Source organism: Oratosquilla oratoria, chromosome 11 (assembly GCF_046742065.1).
Source record: "Oratosquilla oratoria isolate Oo_2021 chromosome 11, ASM4674206v1, whole genome shotgun sequence".
In the NCBI taxonomy this organism is placed as follows: domain Eukaryota; kingdom Metazoa; phylum Arthropoda; class Malacostraca; order Stomatopoda; family Squillidae; genus Oratosquilla; species Oratosquilla oratoria.
The window spans coordinates 28,952,399-28,974,698 of record NC_134787.1 but is presented as its reverse complement, the minus strand read 5'-3'; the positions used below and the strand labels follow the sequence as shown (position 1 = coordinate 28,974,698).

The 22,300-nt window shown below is 43.1% G+C and overlaps 1 protein-coding gene across 3 annotated transcripts in view; it reads left to right on the top strand.

The window, feature by feature from the left end:
* The window catches only part of RfC4 (replication factor C subunit RfC4), a 59,577-nt gene extending 38,520 nt beyond the window's left edge, over window positions 1–21,057 (top strand). For all 3 annotated transcript variants that reach the window (XM_076192540.1, XM_076192541.1, XM_076192543.1), the window contains 2 exons: window positions 8,543–8,656; window positions 20,500–21,057. In XM_076192540.1, coding sequence (XP_076048655.1) covers window positions 8,543–8,656; window positions 20,500–20,613 — 228 coding nt within the window. In that variant the 3' untranslated portion in view covers window positions 20,614–21,057. The remainder of the gene's footprint in view (window positions 1–8,542; window positions 8,657–20,499) is intronic.
* Window positions 21,058–22,300: the final 1,243 nt, after the last annotated feature.

The following is a 22,300-nucleotide window of genomic DNA, read 5'->3' as shown; positions in this document are numbered from 1 at the left end:
TGAAGGAGTGATTGTGCAGACAGCACTGTATGGGGCAGAAACAAGGAACAGAAGAGAGGAGGAGTTTGAATGTGTTTGAGATGAGGTGCCTGAGAAGTATGATAGGGATACTAGAATGGATAGAGTGAGAAACAAAGGGGTGAGGAGGAGAATGGGGCTGGAAAGGGAGTTGGGAGTGAAGAAAGATTAAAAAAAGAGGTGTGGAAGGCAGAGGTGGAAAGAGTGAACATGAGGGGTGATCAAGGATGAGATTTATGGATTGGGTAAAAGGGGCATTGGGAAAAGGGGGAATGTCTGTTGAGGAAGGATGGGAGAGGACAGAAGATAGGGGTGAATGGAGACTGGTTGTGTATAGATGATGCTGTGATGTATGAGGGGGAGTGGGTGGGGGATGGGCAGTGAGGGAGTATGTGTGAAAAAATAAATTGATTCAGCCCAAAGGGATTTCTCCCCATCTCCATTTTTTGCGTGAGGGGACAGAGAAGGGGTTGCGGATTAAATGGAGCGGCCTTGCTGTGGATGTGCTGTGTCTTGCGACACTGCTTCTGACCCAGGGCAGTGGGCGAGATGCCAGGATGACCTGTCATCCAGGAGGAGTCAAGATAAAGGGGTGGATGGTAATGGAGTATATGGGGATGGAATGTGTGGGAGTGGATTTTATGGCTACTTCCCTTGTAAGGGGAAAAAGCCTTTGGTATATGTATGTATATGTCTGAAGTTTGTAATACATAATCTTACTTATGTAGTCATTAAGCCATTCCACCCCATAAACTGTTTTAGAATACCCTGTGTCTAGAACAACACATCTTGTGGATTCATCCAATAGCCTCTGTAAATTATCTCCATCTTTCTTATCACCAGTATAACCCATGAATAGAAATAATTGCACTGTCTCCATCTCATTTCTTCCAATATTTTCAAAAGCATCTGGACAATTACAAGCCCAGTAAAAACAGGTGTCACATATCAGGCATCTTGATGCTTTACCATCATATTGAAGCTGATTCTGTGGCTGATCTCAGCCACATCTTGCCCCACCCTAAGACTAAGTTTGTTCTTACCCTTTAACATGAAGTGGCCTTCTTCCAACACTTTCTTCATTCTCATATCCATCACCCCTAAAGACAGGTTTGCTTTTCACTCTACTGACACTAAAATTTTGCCATGATTGATAATTTCACCAGCAGATAGATTATTTAGGGGGCTGAATTTGTATGTTTATTGGTTACATCAGTTGTTGCCAACATGACCAGCTGTTGTTCAATATCAGAAAATGTCCAGGAAGCCAAGAGTATGAACACCATGACAGAATTCAGTAATTCGTGCTCTCCTTTGTAAATGTATAATACGTTTGTCACCAGTTCTTCTCAAGTTGTATAACTCGAGGAATGCTACAAACTGCTGATGTCCTTTGTACACTAGGAACAAATCGAATTTATGTAGCAAAACCTGATTCCTGTCATCTTGTAGTGTTTCCATTTCCAGCTCTGATGGTACAATCCTTGCTTTGCCTTCCAGGGCTAGGTGAATAGTTAATGTTTGTTGCTTCCTCGGTATATAGATTAACTTACACCATGTGCTTATCTCTTTCCAACACTTGTAGGCAGAATCACTTTGCAGATTTGAAGGCCATTTGATTGAACACTGCCAATGTAGGCTATGTTAATACCCACCATGTACATGAATCCAAGTGCACCAGTTCACTGCTAACTTGTTCCATTAAGCTTGTGACATTGTCTGTCGTCTCTACTGATTGGTGGTTTGGCTGCCTGAGCTTGTTTGGTTTATGAAGTTGTACATACAGTGTTTTGGAAGAAAGTCAAGCATAAGTACACATGGGAGAGGTTGGTGGATGGAAGGGTGGCAGATAGAGCGTTAATGGACTATATAGTGGTGACCAGGAGTATGGTAGGAAGAGTTAAGGATGTACATGTTCTAAGGGGAGAGAGTGGGGGAATATCACATCATTTCCTGGTGAAAGGTAAATTGAGAGTGGAGAAAGAGGAAAAGGGCAGAAGGTAGGGAGGTACTTAGAGTGAACTGCTTAAATGAGGAAAAAAAGGAAAATGAGTATAAGAAGTTGAGAGAGGAGTGGGAGAGAATAAAGGATAGAGTAGAACTAGGAGTGGAGGAGGAATGGGGATGGTTCAAGGAGGGAGTCATAAGGTGTGCAAAGATGGTGTGTGGAACAAGGAGGGCAGGAGGAAATAGAAGGAAGGGTAATGAGTGGTGGGATGAGGAAGCAAAGAGGAGAGCAGATGTGAAATGAGGAAAGAGTATGACAGAAAATTTTGAGAGTAATAAAAAGATGTTTTGGAAGGAAATTAAAAGAGGAAGAGGCGAATCAAGTAGAGAAGAAAAGGTAAAAGGTGCAGATGGAGAGATGATAATGGAAGAGAAGGCAGTGAGAGGAAGGTGGGCAGAGTATTTTAGGGAGTTGCTAAATGTGAAGAAGGATAGGGAGGGAAAGGTGGTTGCAGTGGGAAACGCTAAGAAAATGAGAGTGATGAGTGAGGAAAATGGAGGAGAAATAGGAAAGGATGAAGTGGAAGCAGCTGTTAAGATGATGAGAGCAGGTAAGGCACCTTGGTTGGATGGGTGCCATGCAGAATGTCTGAAGAAAGGAGGTACAGTTATGGTGGACTGGCTGGTGAGGTTATTTAATGTTTGTTTAAAAGAGGGTAGAGTGCCGGAGGATTGGAGGAGTGCCTGTATAGTTCCGCTTTACAAAGGAAAGGGGGACAAGTGTGAGTGTAGTAGTTTCAGAGGGATCAGCTTGTTGAGTGTAGTTGGGAAGGCTTATGGGAGGGTCTTGATTGAGAGGATTAGGAGAGGAAGAGAGGGAGTAATTGGTGAGGAACAGTGTGGTTTTAGGACAGGTAGGAGATGTGTAGTTCAGATCTTTGTGGTAAGACAGATATGTGAGAAAGCTATAGGAAAAGATAAGGATGATTTTTGGACTTTAATGGATGTGGAAAAGGCTTATGACAGGGTAGACAGGAAGGCACTGTGGGAGGTACTGCAGATATATGATGATGATTGGAAGGTGGTCAGAACCAAGGGTTCCGACCACTCTCCATGATGTTGTTGGGGTTAGGCAGGGGGAGCAGAAGGTGATATCAGGAAAGGAGGGAGTGTAGAGGGCTTGGTGTGGGATATGTGTATGATTATGTGTTGTTCATGATAGTCAATGAGTCAAACTGAGTCTGTATATGAAGCCCTCTGTGTCAGGGTTGTCGACATACCAGGCAGACGACTTGGCGTTGAAGTCACCACCCATGATCAGGTTGGGGATTGAGGCTAGTTGGCTAAATTGAAGTCTGAAGGTGTTTGGAACTGTGGGGGATGATTGGGGGGGGAATGTACATGTTAACTATTGTCAGTGTTGATTTGTTGCCTGTGCGGATTCAAATGGATTGGATTTCTGTAGTGTTATGTGTGGTAGGGAGCAGAATTTTGGTTGTGGCACTTGTGTCCACAAAACAGATGGAGTGGTGGATCAGGGTGATGAGTCCACCGCCATTGCCGTCGGTCCTGTCTTGTCTGATGGTGGTGTAATTATGAAATGATGGTGCTTTGTGTGAGTGTCTTAGTTTTGTTTCTTGTATAATTGCAATGTGTATGTTGTGTTGTTTAAGAAAGTGTTCGAGCTCATGTTTTTTCGTGTTAATACCGTCAATGTTGTGTTGTAATATGTTAATGTTGTGTGTTCTGTATGTGTTGTATGTTGCCGTTTGGGGTTGAGGTTGGGGTGTTAATGGGGAAGATATAAGATCTGGGTTAGAGGGGGGGAAAGGAGAGATTGGGGACAAAGGAAGGGGAGTACTGTTCGGGGATAAGGGCAAAGGGAAATTGGGAGTGGGTAAGGATGCTGGCTGTGGTTGGGTGGGTGGGAGTGGGGTTACTGGAGGGCAGGTAGAACATGGAAAGGGGGTTGGGAGATAGGGTTGATGAAAGAGTATTAGGATGGTTTGGACACATGGAAAGAATGAGTGAAGAAAGACTAGTAAAAGAGGTATGGAAGGCAGATGTGGAGGGAGTGAACATGAAGAGACGTCCTAGGATGAGGTGGATGGATGGGGTGAAGGGGGCTTTGGGGAAGAGGGGAATGTCTGTTGAGGAAGGACGGGAGAGGACAGAAGACAGGGGTGAATGGAGAATGGTTGTATATGGATGATGTTGTGAGCAAATTTTGACGCAGCCCGAAGGGATTTCTCCCCATCTCCTTTATTCATGGGGGGACGGAGAGGGTGGGGGGGTTCGCCAATTCAATGAAGCGGCCTTGCTGTGGATGTGCTGTGTCTTGCGACACTGCTTCTGACCCAGGGCAGTGGACAGGGTGCAGGGATGACCCGTCATTCAGGAGGTGCTAAGTTGAGAGGGAGGGTGTGGAGTGTATTCAGGGATGGAATGGGTGGGAATGATTTTATGCCTTTTCCTTTTTGGCTACCTCCCTAGTAAGGGGGAAAAAGCCTTGGTATATGTATGTATGTATAAAAGCTCAAAAAACATCTTTACCTTTTCCTAAAGCTTCCTCACATGTCTGTCTTACCACAAAAATCTGATCAACACAACCTCTACCTGTCCTAGACCCACACTGCTCATCACCAATTACTCCCTCTGTTCCTCTCTTCTAATGCTCTCAAAATCTGATCACCACAACCTCTACCTGTCCTAGACCCACACTGCTCATCACCAATTACTCCCTCTGTTCCTCTCTCCTAATGCTCTCAGTCAAGATCCTCCCATAAGCCTTCCCAACTACACTCAACAAGCTAATCCCTCCGAAACTACTACTCACATTTGTCTCCTTTTCCCTTGTAAAGTGGAACTATACAGGCACTCCTCCAGTTGTCCACCAATCACCCTCTCTGAAACAAATCTTAAATAACCTCACCAGCCAGTCCACCATAACTGTATCTCCTTTTTTCAGACATTCTGCTTGACATCCATCCAGACCAGATGCCCTACCTGCTCTCATCATCTTAACAACTGCCTTCACTTCATCTTTCCTTATTTCGCCTCCATTTTCCTCACTCATCACGGTCATTTCCTTACCACTTCTCACTTCAACTACCTTTCCCTCCCTATCCTCCTTCACATTTAGCAACTCCCAAAAATACTCTGCCCATCATCCTCTTACTCTCTTCCATTATCATCTCTCCATCTGCACCTTTTACCTTTTCTTTTCTAATTGATTTGCCTCCTCTTCCTCTTTTAATTTCTTTCCAAAACATCTTTTTATTACTTTCAAAATTTTCTGTCCTACTCTTACCCCATTTCACATCTGCTCTCCTCTTTGCCTCCTTTATCATATGCTTTACTTCTCTTCTCTTTTCTTTGTACCTCTCATATGACTCCCTCATCCAATTTTGTAACCAATCTGTGAAAGCTCGCTTCTCCTCTACAACCTTCTTTGTTTCCTCATCCCACCGCTCAGTGCCCTTCTATTTCCTCCTGTCCTTCTTGTTCCACATATCATCTTTGCACACCTTGTGACTCCTTAAACCATCCCTATTCCTCCTCCACTCCTTGTTCTACTCTATCCTTCACTCCCTCCCACTCCTCTCTCAGCTTCTTCTTGTACTCCTTCTCCTTTTCTTTCTCATTTAAGCAGTTCACTCTAAGCACCGTCCTACCTTTTGTCCTTTTCCTCTTTCTCCATCTATCTCCCACTCTCAACTTACCTTCCACCAGGAAATGATGTGATATTCCCCCACTCTCTCCCCTTAGAACATGTACTCCCTTAACCTCTTCCATACGGTGCCGCCTACGTAGGCGGCATGAGGAGCAAGTGGATACGCGAGGCTGCCATATCGGCGTCTTGATTATATTTATTGTAGTTGTCCCTGCGTAACTGACATACTCTCTAAACTGGCTTCATCAAATTTTCTATGGTTATCAAAATTCACGGGTGAAAGAGAGAATGATCGATATAAGCGCTGACTATTTTTTATGATGCGAGTATTATGACGCAACGTCGTACGTCTGGCAGCTAATGCTGCCCGCAAGATTTTGGCCCGTAGTGAAGTGGTTAACTCTTCCTATTACAGACGCTCCTCTACTTACGTTCATTCGTTTTACATTTTTTCGATTTTACGTTTGAACTGACTGTAAAAAAAAATGGTAAAAAAAATTGTTTTGAGTGAATTTTTTAGTTTAGCGCGCTCTCTGTAGTTCAAACGATACTTACGCATGACGCTGCATCCATTGTTTACATGGCACAAACAACAGACTGAACGTGCCTTGCCTCCTCCTCCTCCTCCTCCTCCCCCTCCTCCTCCACCATCTCAATTTATGTTGCTTGAATTTAATTTATTTGAAATTAATGTTATTATTTTACAATGTTATGTGTATAATTAATTATTTAGGGGTGTTTTATACATACATGTATATGTATGTGTTTTATAAGATATGGTAATAGAATTTACGGATGTATAGTACAGTAACAACTTACGTTCAGCCGTTCGGAACGTAACTAAAACGTAAGTTGAGGAGCGTCTGTATACTCCTATCTACCACTACATAGTCCATTAATGCTCTATCTACCACCCTTCCATCCACCACCCTCTTCCATGTGTACTTATTCTTGACTTTCTTCCTAAACACTGTATTTGCTATCATCAACTCTCTTTCTAGACACATCTCCACCATCAACTCTCCACTACAATTCTTTCCTGGAACTCCACATTTCCCAACCACATCATCTATTAGTTCATTTCCTACCCTAGCATTAAGGTCTCCCAGTACAACTACATTGACGTTTCTCCCTAATCGCTCTATGCACTCATTTAAATCTATCCAAAAAGCCTGCCTTTATTAAGAATAAAGGAGACTGCAAGAGACCATAAGGCCTACACTAGGCAGCTCTGTATCCATCACCACCTGTCATCCCCACAAATAAAGTTGTGTAATTGTTTTTTAAAACAACTGATAGTTTCAGCACTTGCTACATGGTTACTAAGTTTATTCCATTCATTGACCACCAATTCTTGCCTATTTCCTTTTTAAATCTAAATTTGTCCAGTTTATACCCATTACTGCAAGTCCTGCCCTGTTGTTTTAATTTGATGACCTTGTTTGCATCACCCTTGTTGTAACCTTTGATCCACTTGAACACTTCTATTAGATCACCCCACAGTCTGCATCTTTCCAGAGAGTGTAAGTTTAGGTGCCTAAGCCTCTCTTCGTAAGGCAACTTTCTGAGTTCATGTATCATTTTAGCCATTCTCTGTACTGATTCTAGTGAATTTATGTCCATTCTGTAGGACAGAGACCAAGGATGGGTGTAACTATCGCTAGATAGAGTTTAATAATTACCTCTGCACTTCTATTCATTACCATCCTAGCAATGAAACCTAATGCTCTGTTAGCTTTATTTCTGGCACTAATGCACTGCTTCCTGGTTTTAAGGTCCGGACTCACCAGAACTCCCAAGTCCCTCTCGCTACACTCTTCTCACCACCAGGCCCATATGCACTTACAAAAACCCACATCTCCTTACCCAGTTTCACCTTTATCCACATTAACCTTGAAGAAACCTCCTTCCAATCCACTACACGTTTACCTATCTCTTTACTTACAAGTATAGCCACCCCTTCTCTCCCTCGTCCTCTCTTCACTCCTGAGAACCTCCCAACTACACTCCCAAACTCACACTTACCCCTCCTTCTCAACTTAGTTTTACTCAATGCCAACATTTCTATCTTCTCACAAACATACTACCTATCTCTTCCCTTTTACTCTCATCTGTACTACATCCATGCACATTAAAAGACCCAAACCTTGGGTACTGGCTGGAAAACTCCTAGACCCTCTTATCCCTTTACTTTTTTTTTTAGGAATGTCCCCTGTGGGGCTACAAGGAGAAGGATGCCTAGTCCTAATCCCCTTCCCATTTTTCTCGCCTCTTATGATTCAAGTGGGAATACTTGGTGCAGCATTCTGTGGAGAGTGGTTGTGTATGGATGATGCTGTGATGTATGGAGGGGAGTGGGTGGCAGATGGGAGTATGTGTGAACGATATTTTGATGCAGCCTGAAGAGATTTTTCACCATCTCCTTTTCTGCATGAGGGGACAGAGAGGGGGGATTGCCAGTTAAGTGAAGCAGCCTTGCTGTGGATGTGCTGTGTCTTGCTGCATTGCTTCTGACCCAGGGCAGTGGGCAAGATGCAGGGATGACCAGTCATCCAGGAGGAGCCAAGAAAAGAGGGAGGGAGGGGTGGTGAATGGGAGTGGAGTATGTGGGGATGAAATGGGTGAGAGTGGATTTATGTTTTTGATTTTAGCTACCTCCCATGTAAAGGGGAAAAAGCCCTTGGTATATGTATGTCATCCCTGCAAGGATGACCCATCATCCAGGAGATGCCAAGATAAGAGGGAGGGAGGGGTGTGGATGGGAGTGGAGTATGTTGGAGATGGAATGGGTGGGAGTGGTCTTTATGCCTTTGTTTTTTGTCTACCTCACTTGTAAGGGGGAAAAAGCCTTTGGTATATGTATGTATTTACTTGATATGTATTAATTTTTATTTTATTTTTCAGATTCTGTATCATCTATGGAAATTGGGCTATGCTTCAGAAGATATAGTCAGCAACATTTTCCGTGTATGTAAAGGACATAATTTAGTAGAATTTTTGAAACTGGAATTCATTAAGGTAAGATAATTTATCATCAGCACTTATTTTGGTTAGTATTAGTTTTAAGTTCTTGCTTGTATGACTTCTAGATTTAAGCTGGCACTGCCTCTCCATCACAGACATTATAGTGCCTCTCTTTGGCTACATATGGAAATTGAGAGCTTAATGGCATCATACCAAATCATAAAGGCATTGTGGAACAGTGGGAAGCCCCAGAGGTAACTGTGGCCTGCTGATATGTGAACACATCCTGGTTCCTCCAACAGCTTTGGCCCCACTGTTTTGTGGGTGCCTATGGCTGGGCAATATCTGTGGGAGTAAATGCAAAATAAAAATAACCTTTGCTTTGTGAACACCCATGGCTGGGTCAAGGCTACAAGCGATACCCCAGCAATAAGGGAGTATCAACAAATATCACTTACTGGGGTATTGGCTGCATGCTAACATGCAGAAGAAATAGAATAGTAACATGCAACCAGTCTTTTAGGGACTTTAGAGGTACCCCTACTTAATAGAGAAACACATTATTTGTCTATGTCAGTAAATTACCCCGTCTGGGATATTGGTTGCATGTTATTGTGGCCAAGTAGCATACAGCTGATACTTTAGGGTCTATATGGGGCACCCCTATGGACCAGAGCTACACATCATTTTGTCTATAATAGAGGAAATCTCTGTTCATAGAGAAATGATGATACTTTATTATGCTGTGACTGTCCTTCCATTATGCTGTGTCCCCACCCCTTGTTACTGTCTTGTACCATTTCTCTAGTTATTCATTTACTTACTTTGCCTAACCCTGTGATGGGGGAGAAGAATACTGCTACCAAGTCTTCCCATTTGAGTCATATGAGGCAACAAAAAATGGGACAGGGAGACTAGACATCCTTTTCCTTGTAGCACCCAAAGGGGACATTCCTAAAAAAAAAAAAAGTAAAGGCATAAGAGGGTCTAGGAGAACTTTTCGAACCAGTGTGGAACCAGCATGGAAGGAGTGAACATGAGGGGGTGACCTAGGATGAGATGGATGGGTGGGGTAAAAGGGGCTTTGGGGAAGAGAGGAATGTCTGTTGAGGAAGGAGAGGAGAGGACAGAAGACAGGGGTGAATGGAGAAAATTTTGATGCAGCACATAAGGATTTTTCCTTGTCTTCTATTCTGCATGAGGGGACGGAGAGGGGGGTCACCGATTTGATGAAGCAGCCTTGCTGTGGATGTGCGGGGTCTTGCAACACTGCTTCTGACCCAGGGCAGTGGACAGGATGCAGGGATGACCCATCATCCAGGAGGTGCCAAGATAAGAGGGAAGGAATGGGGTGGAAGGAGGTGGAATGTGATGGGGATGGAATGGGTGGGAGTGGTTTTTATGCCATTGTTTTTTGGCTACCTCTCATGTAAGGGGGAAAGAGCCTTTGGTATATGTATGTATGTATTATTACTTAGAGTAATAATAATAAAAGAACCAGTAATACAGCAGTGACTTTATATTTTATAATGTAAGTAGTGTGATGAATCATACATATGGCAGTCGATGCTGCATGCGAGAATTTCACTCGCACTGAAGTGATATACTGGTCTTGCAAACACTTAGTTGTAGGTTTGAAATCCACACTTCTCTCCAATTCCCAGCAGTAACTGTTATAAGTGTTATGTGCCTTAACAGTCTTAAGTACAATGGACAAAGGTTTGGCCACAGCCAGGTGCCTCCAGACAGGCGATTCACCTATTTCCCATCCACCACCCTCTCCCATGTGTGCTTATGCTTGACTTTCTTCCGAAACACTGTATTTGCTATCATCAACTCTATACACATCTCCACCATCAACTCTCCACTACAATTCTTTCCTGGAACTCCACATTTCCCAACCACTCCGTCAATTGGTTCATTTCCTACCCTAGCATTAAGGTCTCCCAATACTACTACATTGACGTTCCTCCCTAATCCCTCTATGCACTTGTTTAAATCTATCCAAAAAGCCTCCCTTTCTTCTACACTCTTCTCTCTACCAGGCCCATATGCACTTACAAAAACCCACATCTCCTTTCCCAGTTTCACCTTCATCCATATTATCCTTAAAGAAACCTCCTTCCACTCCACTAAATGTTTACCTATCTCTTCACTTACTAGTATAGCCACCCCTTCTCTCTTGCCCTCTCGTCACTCCTGAGAACCTCCCAATTACTCTCCCAAACTCACACTTGCCCTTCCCTCTCAACTTAGTTTCACTCAAAGCCAACACATCCATCTTTCTTCTCACAAACATACTACCGATCTCTTCCCTTTTACTCTCATCTGTGCCACATCCACGCACATTATAAAACCCAAACCTTAGGGTGCTGGTTGGAAAACTCCTAAACCCTCTTATGCCTTTACTTTTTTTAAGAATGTCCCCTGTGGGGCTACAGGGAGGAGGATGCCTGGTCCCAATCTCGGTCCCGTTTTTCTCGCCTCTTACAATCCATGTGGAAATACTTGATGGCAGTATTCTTTTCCCCCCACCACAGGGTAGGCGAAACAAGGAAACGAAATTCAGAGAAATGGTACAGGACAGCAACAAGGGGTTGGGGTACAGCATAATGGAGGGACAGTAGCAGTATAATAAAAGTTTCATCATTTCTCTGTGAGCAGAGTCCTCCTCTATCATAGACAAAATGATGTGTGGCTCTGGTCCGTAGGGGCGCCCCATATAGACCCTAAAGTATCAACTGCATGCTACTTTGCCATAACAACATGCAGCCAATACCCCAGAAAGAAATAAGGGACCAAATAAAGAACCTTGACGTCAGAAAGTCATACAGGCCCAATGGAATTGCGAACTGGCTGTTGAAAGAATGTATAGATGAATTAACAGAAAAAATACACAAGATAATTGACTTCTCGCTCAAAGAAGGAAAAGTACCACATATACATATACCAAGGCTTTTTCTCCCTTACAAGGGAGGTAGCCAAAAAGGAAAAGGCATAAAATCACTCCCACCCATTCCACCCCTGAATACACTCCACACCCCTCCACCCTCCCTCTCATCTTAGCACCTCCCGGATGATGGGTCATCCCTGCATCTTGTCCACTGCCCTGGGTCAGAAGCAGTGTTGCAAGACACAGCACATCCACAGCAAGGCCGCTTCATTAAATCGGCAAAGGAAAAGTACCACAAGATCGGAAAAAATGCAAATATTATACCAATATACAAAGGAAGAGACAAAGAAAAACTATAGATCGGTATCCCTTACAAGTACAGTAGCAAAGATATGTGAAAAAATTATTAAAAATAAATGGATTAAACACTTGAAAGAGAACAAAATACTAAATCCAAAACAATTTGGTTTTAGAAGTGGAAGATCATGTACTACAAACTTAATATGCTTTTACTCAAGATTAATAGAAACAATATAAGAAAGAGACAGATGGGCAGATTGTGCTCTCTTGGACTTACAAAAGGCTTTTGACAAAGTACCACACAAAAAGCCACTAAGAAAAATTGAAATAATAGGTGGAATACAAGGAAAATTATTGGAATGGATGAAAGATTTCTTGAACGGAATAAAAATGAGGGTGGTACTTAGAGACAAGAACTCTGTATTGGCCCCAATAATGTTTGCTATTATATAAATCATATATATGAAGGTGTGGAATGTTATATCAACTTGTATGCAGATGATGCAAAACTATTAGAGTAAGTATAAAAGAAGACTGCAAATCTTTTTAAGAAGACCTGGACAAAGTCTGGAAATGGAGTCAGAAGATTGAAGTGAACTTGAACATTGAGAAATGTAGTATAATGGAATTTGGAAAAAGCAAAAATAGAATATTGGGTCAATATAAAATGGTAGGAAGTAAAATAGTAAACTTGGAAAGGGACCTAGGAGTAACTATCTCAAATGACATGACACCAGACAAACGTGTCAACAAATTAGTCAGAGAAACTTTTAACTTGTTGAGAGCAATGAAAGAAGCCTTTGACTACATGGGTGAAGGAATGGTAAAGAAAATACTAGTTACACTGATAAGACCAAAATTGGAATATGTAGGATCACTATGGACACCTAGAAACTAGAAAGAATTCAAAGAGCAATGACAAACGAAAATCGACTAAAACATATGAATCTGTTTTCCCTAAAAAAGCGTAGACTCAGAGGTGACTTGATACAGGTCTTTAAAATTCTAAAGGGAATTGACAACATCAAAAGTGACAAAATTTTTACATTGAATGAGAATCAGACAAGAAACAATGGTCTCAAACTGTCCGGAAATAGATTCAATTTGGAAGTAGGTAGAAACAACTTTGCCAACCGTGTAGTTAATGAATGGAATAAACTTCCTGCACAGGTAGTGCAATGTAGTTCAGTTCAAAGCTTTAAGAATCATTTAGATAAATACCTAAGTAAGATGCTGTAATGATTATAATTTATCTTATATTATTTGTTTTTGTTTTGTTATCATTTGTCTGTCTGATTTTTATTTATTATTAGTTATATGTCAATTTATTATTATTTACTATTTACTTGTTTGTTTATTATTTAACTATACCTGTGCATTTATTTATGTATTTTATTTGTTATTTACATTATCATAGTTTTTATTTATTATTTTATTATTAATATGAGTTTTTTTTTCGCATCCGATCTAGATATGGATCAAAAGGTCTCCTGTCGGCATGCTCCGCCTTTGTAATCCTTTGTAAGATGGCACCAACACTTTGCAATTTGATGTGCTAACAAAGAGGGGATAAACTAAATTTGCCAACCCTGGAACAAATATGTGAGAAAGCTATAGGAAAGGGGAAGGATGTTTTTTGGGCTTTTATGGATCTGGAAAAGGCTATGATAGGGTAGACAGAAAGGCACTGTGGGAGGTTATGCAGATATACGGGATAGGAGGAAAGCTTCTGGGAGCTCTCAAGAGTTTTTATGAGAGTAGTAGAGCTTGTGTCAGGATTGGAAATGGAGAGAGTGAGTGGTTCGAGGTAATGGTGGGACTTCGTCAAGGATGTGTTATGTCGCCCTGGCTGTTCAACTTTACATGGATGGGGTGGTGAGAGAGGTAAATGCAAGGGTAGTGGGCAAGGGATTGGAGATGGTTAAAGAGAATGGAGAAAAGTGGGAGGTGAGCCAGCTGTTGTTTGCGGATGACACTGTGCTTGTGGCAGAATCGGAGGAGGGATTGAGGAAGTTGGTGACAGAGTTTGGGAGAGTATGTGATAGAAGAAAGCTAAAGATAAATGTGGGTAAAAGTAAGGTGATGAGATGTACAAGGGGTGAAAGTGGCAGTAGACTGAAAGTGAGCATTAACCTCTTCAGTACGGGCCTTAAATCTCACGGGCAGCAGCCGATGCCAGCCGTACGACGTGTCGTAATAATACTCGCATCATAAAATATAGTCACCGATCGTTCTCTCTTTCAACCGTGAATTTTGATAACCATAGAAAATGTGATTACAGACAGTTTAGAAAGAATGTCATTATGGAGGGGCAACTACAATAAATATAATCAAGACGCCGATATGACAGCCTCGCGTATCCACTTGCTCCTCATGACGCCTACGTATGCGGCACCGTATGGAAGGGGATAGGGAGAGCGACTGGAGGAAGTGGATAGTTTTAGATACTTGGGTGCAAAGTGGCAGGAAAAGGTGGAGTGAAGGTGGAGGTAAAATGTAGATTGAGAGAAGCGAGTAAATGCCTTGGTGGATTAAAGAGTGTAATGAGGAATAGACATTTGGGAATGGATGCTAAGAGGAGACTGTATGAAGGAGTGATTGTGCCAACAGCACTGTATGGGGCAGAAACATGGAACATAAGAGAAGAAGAGAGGAGTTTGAATGTGTTTGAGATGAGGTGTCTGAGAAGTATGATGGGGGTTACTAGGCTAGATAGAGTGAGAAATGAGGAGGTGAGGAGGAGAACAGGGGTGGAAAAGGAGCTGGGAGATAGGGTTGATGAAAGAGTATTAGGATGGTTTGGACACATGGAAAGAATGAGTGAAGAAAAACTAGTAAAAGAGGTATGGAAGGCAGATGTGGAGGGAGTGAACATGAGGGGACATCCTAGAATGAGGTGGATGGATGGGGTGAAGGGGGCTTTGGGGAAGAGGGGAATGTCTGTTGAGGAAGGACGGGAGAGGACAGAAGACAGGGGTGAATGGAGAATGGTTGTATATGGATGATGTTGTGATTGCATGAGGTGGAATGGGCGGGGGGTGGGGGGTGAGGTAGTATGTGTGAGCAAAATTTGACGCAGCCCGAAGGGATTTCTCCCCCATCCTCTCCTTTTATGCACTGGGGGGGATGGAGAGGGGGGGGTCTTCAATTTAATGAAGCGGCCTTGCTGTGGATTTGCTGTGTCTTGCGACACTGCTCCTAACCCAGGGCAGTGGACAAGGTGCAGGGATGACCCGTCATCCAGGAGGTGCTCAGATAAGAGGGAGGGTGGAGGGGTGTGGAGTGTATTCAGGGATGGAATGGGTGGAAATGATTTTATGCCTTTCCCTTTTTGGCTACCTCCCTTGTAAGGGGGAAAAGGCCTTGGTATATGTATGGAACAAATAAGAGAAAGAGGTGATTTGCTACCCATCCACATAATTATGAAAAGGATGGAAATTCTTGATAGGGATTACAAAGGCGGAGCATGCCGACAGGAGACCTTTTGGTCCATATCTAGGTCGGATGCAAAAAAATGAGTGCATAGAGGGATTAGGGAGAAATATCAATGTAGTTGTATTGGGAGACCTTAATGCTGGGGTAGGAAATGAACCAATAGACGGAGTGATTGGGAAGTATGGAGTTCCAGGTAAAAATTGTAGTGGAGAAATGATGGTGGAAATGTGTCTTGAAAGAGAGTTGATGATAGCAAATACAGTGTTTAAGAAGAAAGTCAAGCATAAGTACAGATGGGAGAAGGTGGTGGATGGAAGGGTGGCAGATAGAGCGTTGATGGACTATATAGTGATGACCAGGAGTATGGTAGGAAGAGTTAAGGATGTACATGTTCTAAGGGGAGAGAGTGGGGGAATATCACATCATTTTCTGGTGGAAGGTAAATTGAGAGTGGAGAATAGGTGGAGAAAGAGGAAAAGGGCAGAAGGTAGGGAGGTACTTAGAGTGAACTGCTTAAATGAGGAAAAAAAAGAAGAGTGAGTTTAAGAAGAAACTGAAAGAGGAGTGGGAGGGAGTAAAGGATAGAGTAGAACTAGGAGTGGAGGAGGAATGGGGATGGTTCAAGGAGGGAGTCATAAGGTGTGCAAAGATGGTGTGTGGAACAAGGAGGGCGGGAGGAAAAAGAAGGAAGGGTAGTGAGTGGTGGGATGAGGAAGCAAAGAAATGTGTAGAAGAGAAGAAGCAGGCATTCATAGATTGGCTGCAAATTAGGACGAGGGAATCGTATGAGAGGTACAAAGTAAAGAGAAGGGAAGCTAAGCATAAGATAAAAGAAGCAAAGAGGAGAGCAGATGTGAAATGGGGTAAGAGCAGGACAGAAAATTTTGAAAGCAATAAAAAGATGTTTTGGAAGGAAATTAAAAGAGAAAAAGGAGGCGAATCAAGTAGAGAAGAAAAGGTAAAAGGTGCAGATGGAGAGATGATAATGGAAGAGAAGGCAGTGAGAGGAAGGTGGGCAAAGTATTTTAGGGAGTTGCTAAATGTAAAGGAGGATAGGGAGGGAAAGGTAGTTGCAGTGGGAAGCGCTAAGAAAATGAGAGTGATGAGTGAGGAAAATGGAGGAGAAATAGGGAAGGATGATGACGTGAAAGCAGCTGTTAAGATGATGAGAGCAGGTAAGGCACCTTGGTTGGATGGGTGCCATGCAAAATGTCTGAAGAAAGGAGGTACAGTGATGGTGGACTGGCTGGTGAGGTTATTTAATGTTTGTTTGAGAGAGGGTAGAGTGCCCGTATAGTTCCGCTTTACAAGGGAAAAGGGGACAAGTGAGAATGTAGTAGTTTCAGAGGGATCAGCTTGTTGAGTGTAGTTGGGAAGGCTTATGGGAGAGTCTTGATTGAGAGGAAGAGAGGGAGTAATTGGTGAGGAACAGTGTGGGTTTAGGACAGGTAGGGGTTGTGTTGATCAGATCTTTGTGGTAAGATATGTGAGAAAGCTATAGGAAAAGGTAAGGATGTTTTTTTGGCTTTTATGGATGTGGAAAAGGCTTACAACAGGGTAGACAGGAAGGCACTGTGGGAGGTACTGCAGATATATGGGATAGGAGGAAAGCTGTTTAGAGCAGTCAAGAGTTTTTACGAGAGTAGTAGAGCTTGTGTTAGGATTAGAAATGGAGAGAGTGAATGGTTTGAGGTAAAGGTGGGACTTCGTCAGGGATGTGTTATGTCGTCCTGGCTGTTCAATCTTTACATGGATGGGGTGGTGCGAGAGGTGAATGCAAGGGTAGTGGGTCAGGGGTTGGAGATGGTTAAAGAAATGGAGAAAAATGGGAGGTGAGCCAGCTGTTGTTTGCTGACGACACTGCGCTTGTAGCAGAATCAGAGGAGGGAATGAGGAAGTTAGTGACAGAGTTTGAGGTGTGTGAAAGAAGGAAGCTGAAGATAAATGTGGGTAAAAGTAAGGTGATGAGATGTACAAGGGGAGAGAGTGACAGCATGCTGGAGGTGAGCATTAAGGGTGAAAGACTGGAGGAAGTGGATAGTTTTAGATACTTGGGTGCAAATGTGGCAGGAAAGGGAGTGGGGGTGGAGGTAGAATGTAGATTGAGAGAAGCGAGTAAATGCCTTGGTGGATTGAAAAGTGTGATGAGAAATCAACATCTGGGAATGGATGCTAAGAGGAGGTTATATAAAGGAGTGATTGTGCCAACAGCATTGTACAGGGGAGAAACATGGAACATGAGAGAGGAAGAGAGAAGGAGTTTGAATGTGTTTGAGATGAAATGTCTGAGAAGTATGATAGGGGTTACTAGGCTAGAGTGAGAAATGAGGAGGTGAGGAGGAGAACAGGGGGGTACAAATTTATTTGTATATGCACTCGGTATTATTGAGAATTTGGACGTGAGAAAAGAAACACCAAGGCAATACCAACATGTGTTTTTATTGGATAACACAAAGCACAACTATCCTATCTAACACATACAATAGAAATATCACCTGTGTGATATCTAGCACGGCCTACTCAATATGTACAGAAAATATAAATACAAAATGAGTACTACACCACTCCTCGGCTGTGCAGGCGCAAGGATGAATTCTCCTCGAGCGTCGATCCCTTCTTCAGATGATCTCCTCCCGATGAGTCCCCTGTGTCTTCCTTGGACGGGCGCACGTCTCCTCCTTGGTCTCCTGCTCCGACGATCTCCTCCTCATGATCTCCTTCAGGCGGTGCCCTCCCTCTGCAGAACTGGGAGGGGAGGGGGGGGTGTCTGCCCTTAATGGCGAGCAGCCGTAAAGTGTTCTTCTTCATCTCTATGTCCTTCCCTCTTATACATCCGGGAGGGTGAGGGAGAGTGGGTGGTGGCGATCTGTGCATGCGCGTAGCGGCAGTAGTGACCCCGTATAGTTGGTAGCACTGGTGGACGTATGACCTCACGGTCACATTCCTTCGGCCGGTCAGGTGCGCTGGGCTGACTGCAAGCCTCCATCTTGGCCAGACCACGTGGTCAGCGGGGGACGAAACGTCTGCGCCGACAGCCCTCCAAGCTTCGTCACGTGACCCAGGTGACATTCTTCCAATGACGGAAACAACTCGTGACGCGGGTTGCGAGTTGAAAGTGTGCCTAAATTATTTAGCCTTGCTACCTCAATCTTGTGGTATGAGCGAAAAACCTCAGGATCTTTTTTTTTCCTTGAGGGAAAACTCCTTTTCAACATTGAGTTGCTGTGGCTACTGTGGCCAATACGGCATGACATACAATGTCGAATGTGCCTGTACATGTGTGTATGTAATTGTACTGTATATAAAAAAATAATGTCTCCTTCCTCCGGATCTGGGGACAAAAAAATACAGCAATAATTGTTCTACAAAAATTTCCAAGTCTGGAAAATAAGACTGCCTACAGCTCACGTTAGCTGAAACTAGACACTCTACAGCTCTAACTGCCTACAGCTCACGCTAGCTGAAACTACACTCCTACACCTCTGACTGCCTACAGCTCACGCTAGCTGAAACTAGACACTCTCTACAGCTCTACTAGCTGGAAAACTAATCGCTTCTCTACAGCTCTAGCTGCCTACAGTTCACGCTAGCTGAAACTACACTCCTACACCTCTGACTGCCTACAGCTCACGCTAGCTGAAACTAGACACTCTACAGCTTCACTAGGCTGGAACTAGGCACTCTCCTATCTGGAACTTCTCTGGTTCCGCCAACCTGATCCCCGGCTGGAATTCCTTTCTCGGCTCTGCGGGACACAAACAGAGGGTCAATTCACCCTACCTTGAAAACTCGACACACTGACTGCTCTACGGGCGACCTGTGTCACGCCTGACCTGCACACAGCTAGCTACGGCCTACTCTACCGACTGCTCGGGTTGGATCCAACAGCTGCGGGGACCAGCACCTTGTGTTTCTATATCCCTTTTCTCAACCGAGTCCCTGTTCGGGTGCCAGTGTCAGGGGGGTACAAATTTATTTGTATATGCACTCGGTATTATTGAGAATTTGGACGTGAGAGAAAAAACACCAAGGCAACACCAACACGTGTTTTTATTGGATAACACAAAGCACAACTATCCTATCTAACACATACAATAGAAATATCACCTGTGTGATATCTAGCACGGCCTATTCAATATGTACAAAAAATATAAAGACAAAATGAGTACTACACCACTCCTCAGCTGTGCAGGCGCAAGGATGAATTCTCCTTGAGCGTCGATTCCTTCTTCAGACGATCTCCTCCCGTTGAGTCCCCTGTGTCCTCCTTGGTCTCCTGCTCCGACGATCTCCTCCTCGTGATCTCCTTCATCTCCATGTCCTTCCCTCTTATACATCCGGGAGGGTGAGGGAGAGTGGGTGGTGGCAATCTGCGCATGCGCGTAGCGGCAGTAGTGACCCTGTATAGTTGGTAGCACTGGTGGACGTATGACCTCATGGTCACATTCCTTCGGCCGGTCAGGTGCACTGGGCTGACTGCAAGCCTCCATCTCGGCCAGACCACGTGGTCAGCGGGGGATGAAATGTCCGCGCTGACAGCCCTCCAAGCTTCGTCACGTGACCCACGTGACAGGGTGGAAAAGGAACTGGGAGATAGGGTTGATAAAAGATTATTAGGATGGTTTGGACACATGAAAAGAATGAGTGAAGAAAGATTAGTAAAAGAAGTGTGGAAGGAGTGAATATGAGGGGGCACCCTAGGATGAGATGGATGTATGGGGTGAAAGGGGCATTACTAAAGAGAGGAATGTCTGTTGAGGAAGGATGGGAGAGGACAGAAGATAGGGGTGAATGGAGAAGGGTTGTGTATGGATGATGCTGTGATGCATGAGGAGGAGTGGGTGGGGGGTATGTATGAGAAATAAATTGATGCAGCCCGAAAGGATTTCTCCCCATCTTTTTATCTGCATGAGGGGACATAGAGGGGGTGGTCGCCGAATTAATGAAGCGGCCTTGCTGTGGATGTGCTGTGTCTTGCGACACTGCTTCTGACCCAGGGCAGTGGACAGGATGCAGGGATGACCCGTCATCCAGGAGGTGCCAAGATAAGAAGGAGGGTGGAGGGAAGTGGAATATATAGGAAATGGAATGGGTGGGAGTGGTTTCTATGCCTTTTTCTTTTTGGCTACCCCCCATGTAGGGGGAAAAAGCCTTTGGTATATGTATATATGTATGTATCTTCACTACAAAATTTGGTTGCATATTCCTGTTAATCTGCATTTAAAAGTGTGGGAGGTTGAATTTTTGAACATGTTATTACTCTTTTCAGGAAATTGGCTACACTCATCTGGAACTTGTCAAGGGTAACAATTCTTTGCTTCAGCTTTCTGGTCTTCTTGCACGCCTTTGTGCGAAATCACTTGAAATGCCAACTTTTTCTTAAATTATAAAATGTGATGTACCTGAATAGAGTTAAACATTGAGTCATTATAGTAGAATGTTCTTCATTTGGATATATTATGTTATGGCATACAGTTAATGTAGGCAAACAGCACACCTTATATATTTCAATGTTGTGCTTCACTGAGTGACTGAATTGTATAAGTCTGAATTTATATTATGAGATGTGATGTATGACATGGAAACCCATATGTATGTCAGGCATAAGTCACTTGCATGATCATAATGTTATTATAAGGTAACTTTATGAAAATATTTGTATGGATTGTAATATCAAGTGAACTTGCTCATTTTATATTTTCAATTGTAAAGAAAGTAAATATTTTCTCAAGTTATTGATAGGTACAATTGGATTTAAACAGTTGTAAAAATTCAAAATTATTTTAGTCCATTTTATATTTAGTAAATATAACCATGCAAAAAATATAACTGATTTTTTTTCTTTCTTTCTTTTTTACCCTATAACTAATCGGTTCCTTTTGCCAGTTTAGCACAGAGCACTCACTGAAAAGATTTTGTGGGTTTGTATGGATTGGAATATTGACTCCCCTGTATCAGGGAATAGAAGGAAAGGTAATGAAAGATAGGTTGATGAGGTGAAGGTGGTATTAGATGAGAAGTAAGCACATGTGGATTAACCCCTTCCATACGGTGCCGCACACGTAGGCGTCATGGACTTAGATCTCGGTGGCAGCAGCCAATGCCAGCCGTACGACGTGTCGTAATAATACTCGCATCATAAAATATAGTCACCGCTTATATCGATCGTTCTCTCTTCACCCGTGAAATTTTGAAACCATAGAAAATGCGATTACAAAAGAATTAGAAAGAATGTCATTATAGAGGGGCGACTACAATAAATATAATCAAGACGCCGATATGGCAGCCTCGCGAATACACTCGCTCCCCATGACGCCTACGTGTGCGGCACCGTATGGAAGGGGTTAATTACAAGGTTGGGCTCAGGAAGCAGAGGTGGGCACCAATAACCAAAAAGTTAACTTAGTTCATCATTAATTCGTTAATCAAAATGTTAACTTCGATAATCGTTACTCCATTAATTTAAGAAGAATGTAACAGAAGTTACATGATGCCACTGGCAGTAGCCATGGAAAGACTCCCCAATGGTTTGCTGGCATGCTTTCTTGGGAGATGATGGTAAAAATGAGCTTGACAAAGTGCAGCTACTCAAATCTTAGGAAGCCTAAGCCTAGCTTTCCCATGAAAAGACTCTGCCTTCACCCTCCCCAAAAACTGTATGAGCTTGGCAGTGTAGGTTCTCTTCATATGCTCTTTGAGATCGTTCAGACTTTACATGTTACCCTTAGTTAAAGCAGACTTGGGTTAGGCACACTTTGCAGCTGAAAATCAACTTATCCTCTTCCTTGAGTCAAAAAAGAAGTAGTCCTTGGATTTTGAACCTCTTGTTGTTGAGGTTGAGTAACACTGACATTTTCAACAAATTTAAATTCTTGAGATGACAAAAAATGTCAGACTAGGGGTGACCAAATGTATATACAGTACAACACTGTTTCAAACCCCATAGTTACAAAACAAAACTCAGCCAATGGATTCAAAACAGAAGGTAGTTTTGTGCGAGAACAAGGCCCAATCAGATTCTATCTTAACATGTTTTGCCGTATGATGTCTCAACTCTTAACCCCTTCCAT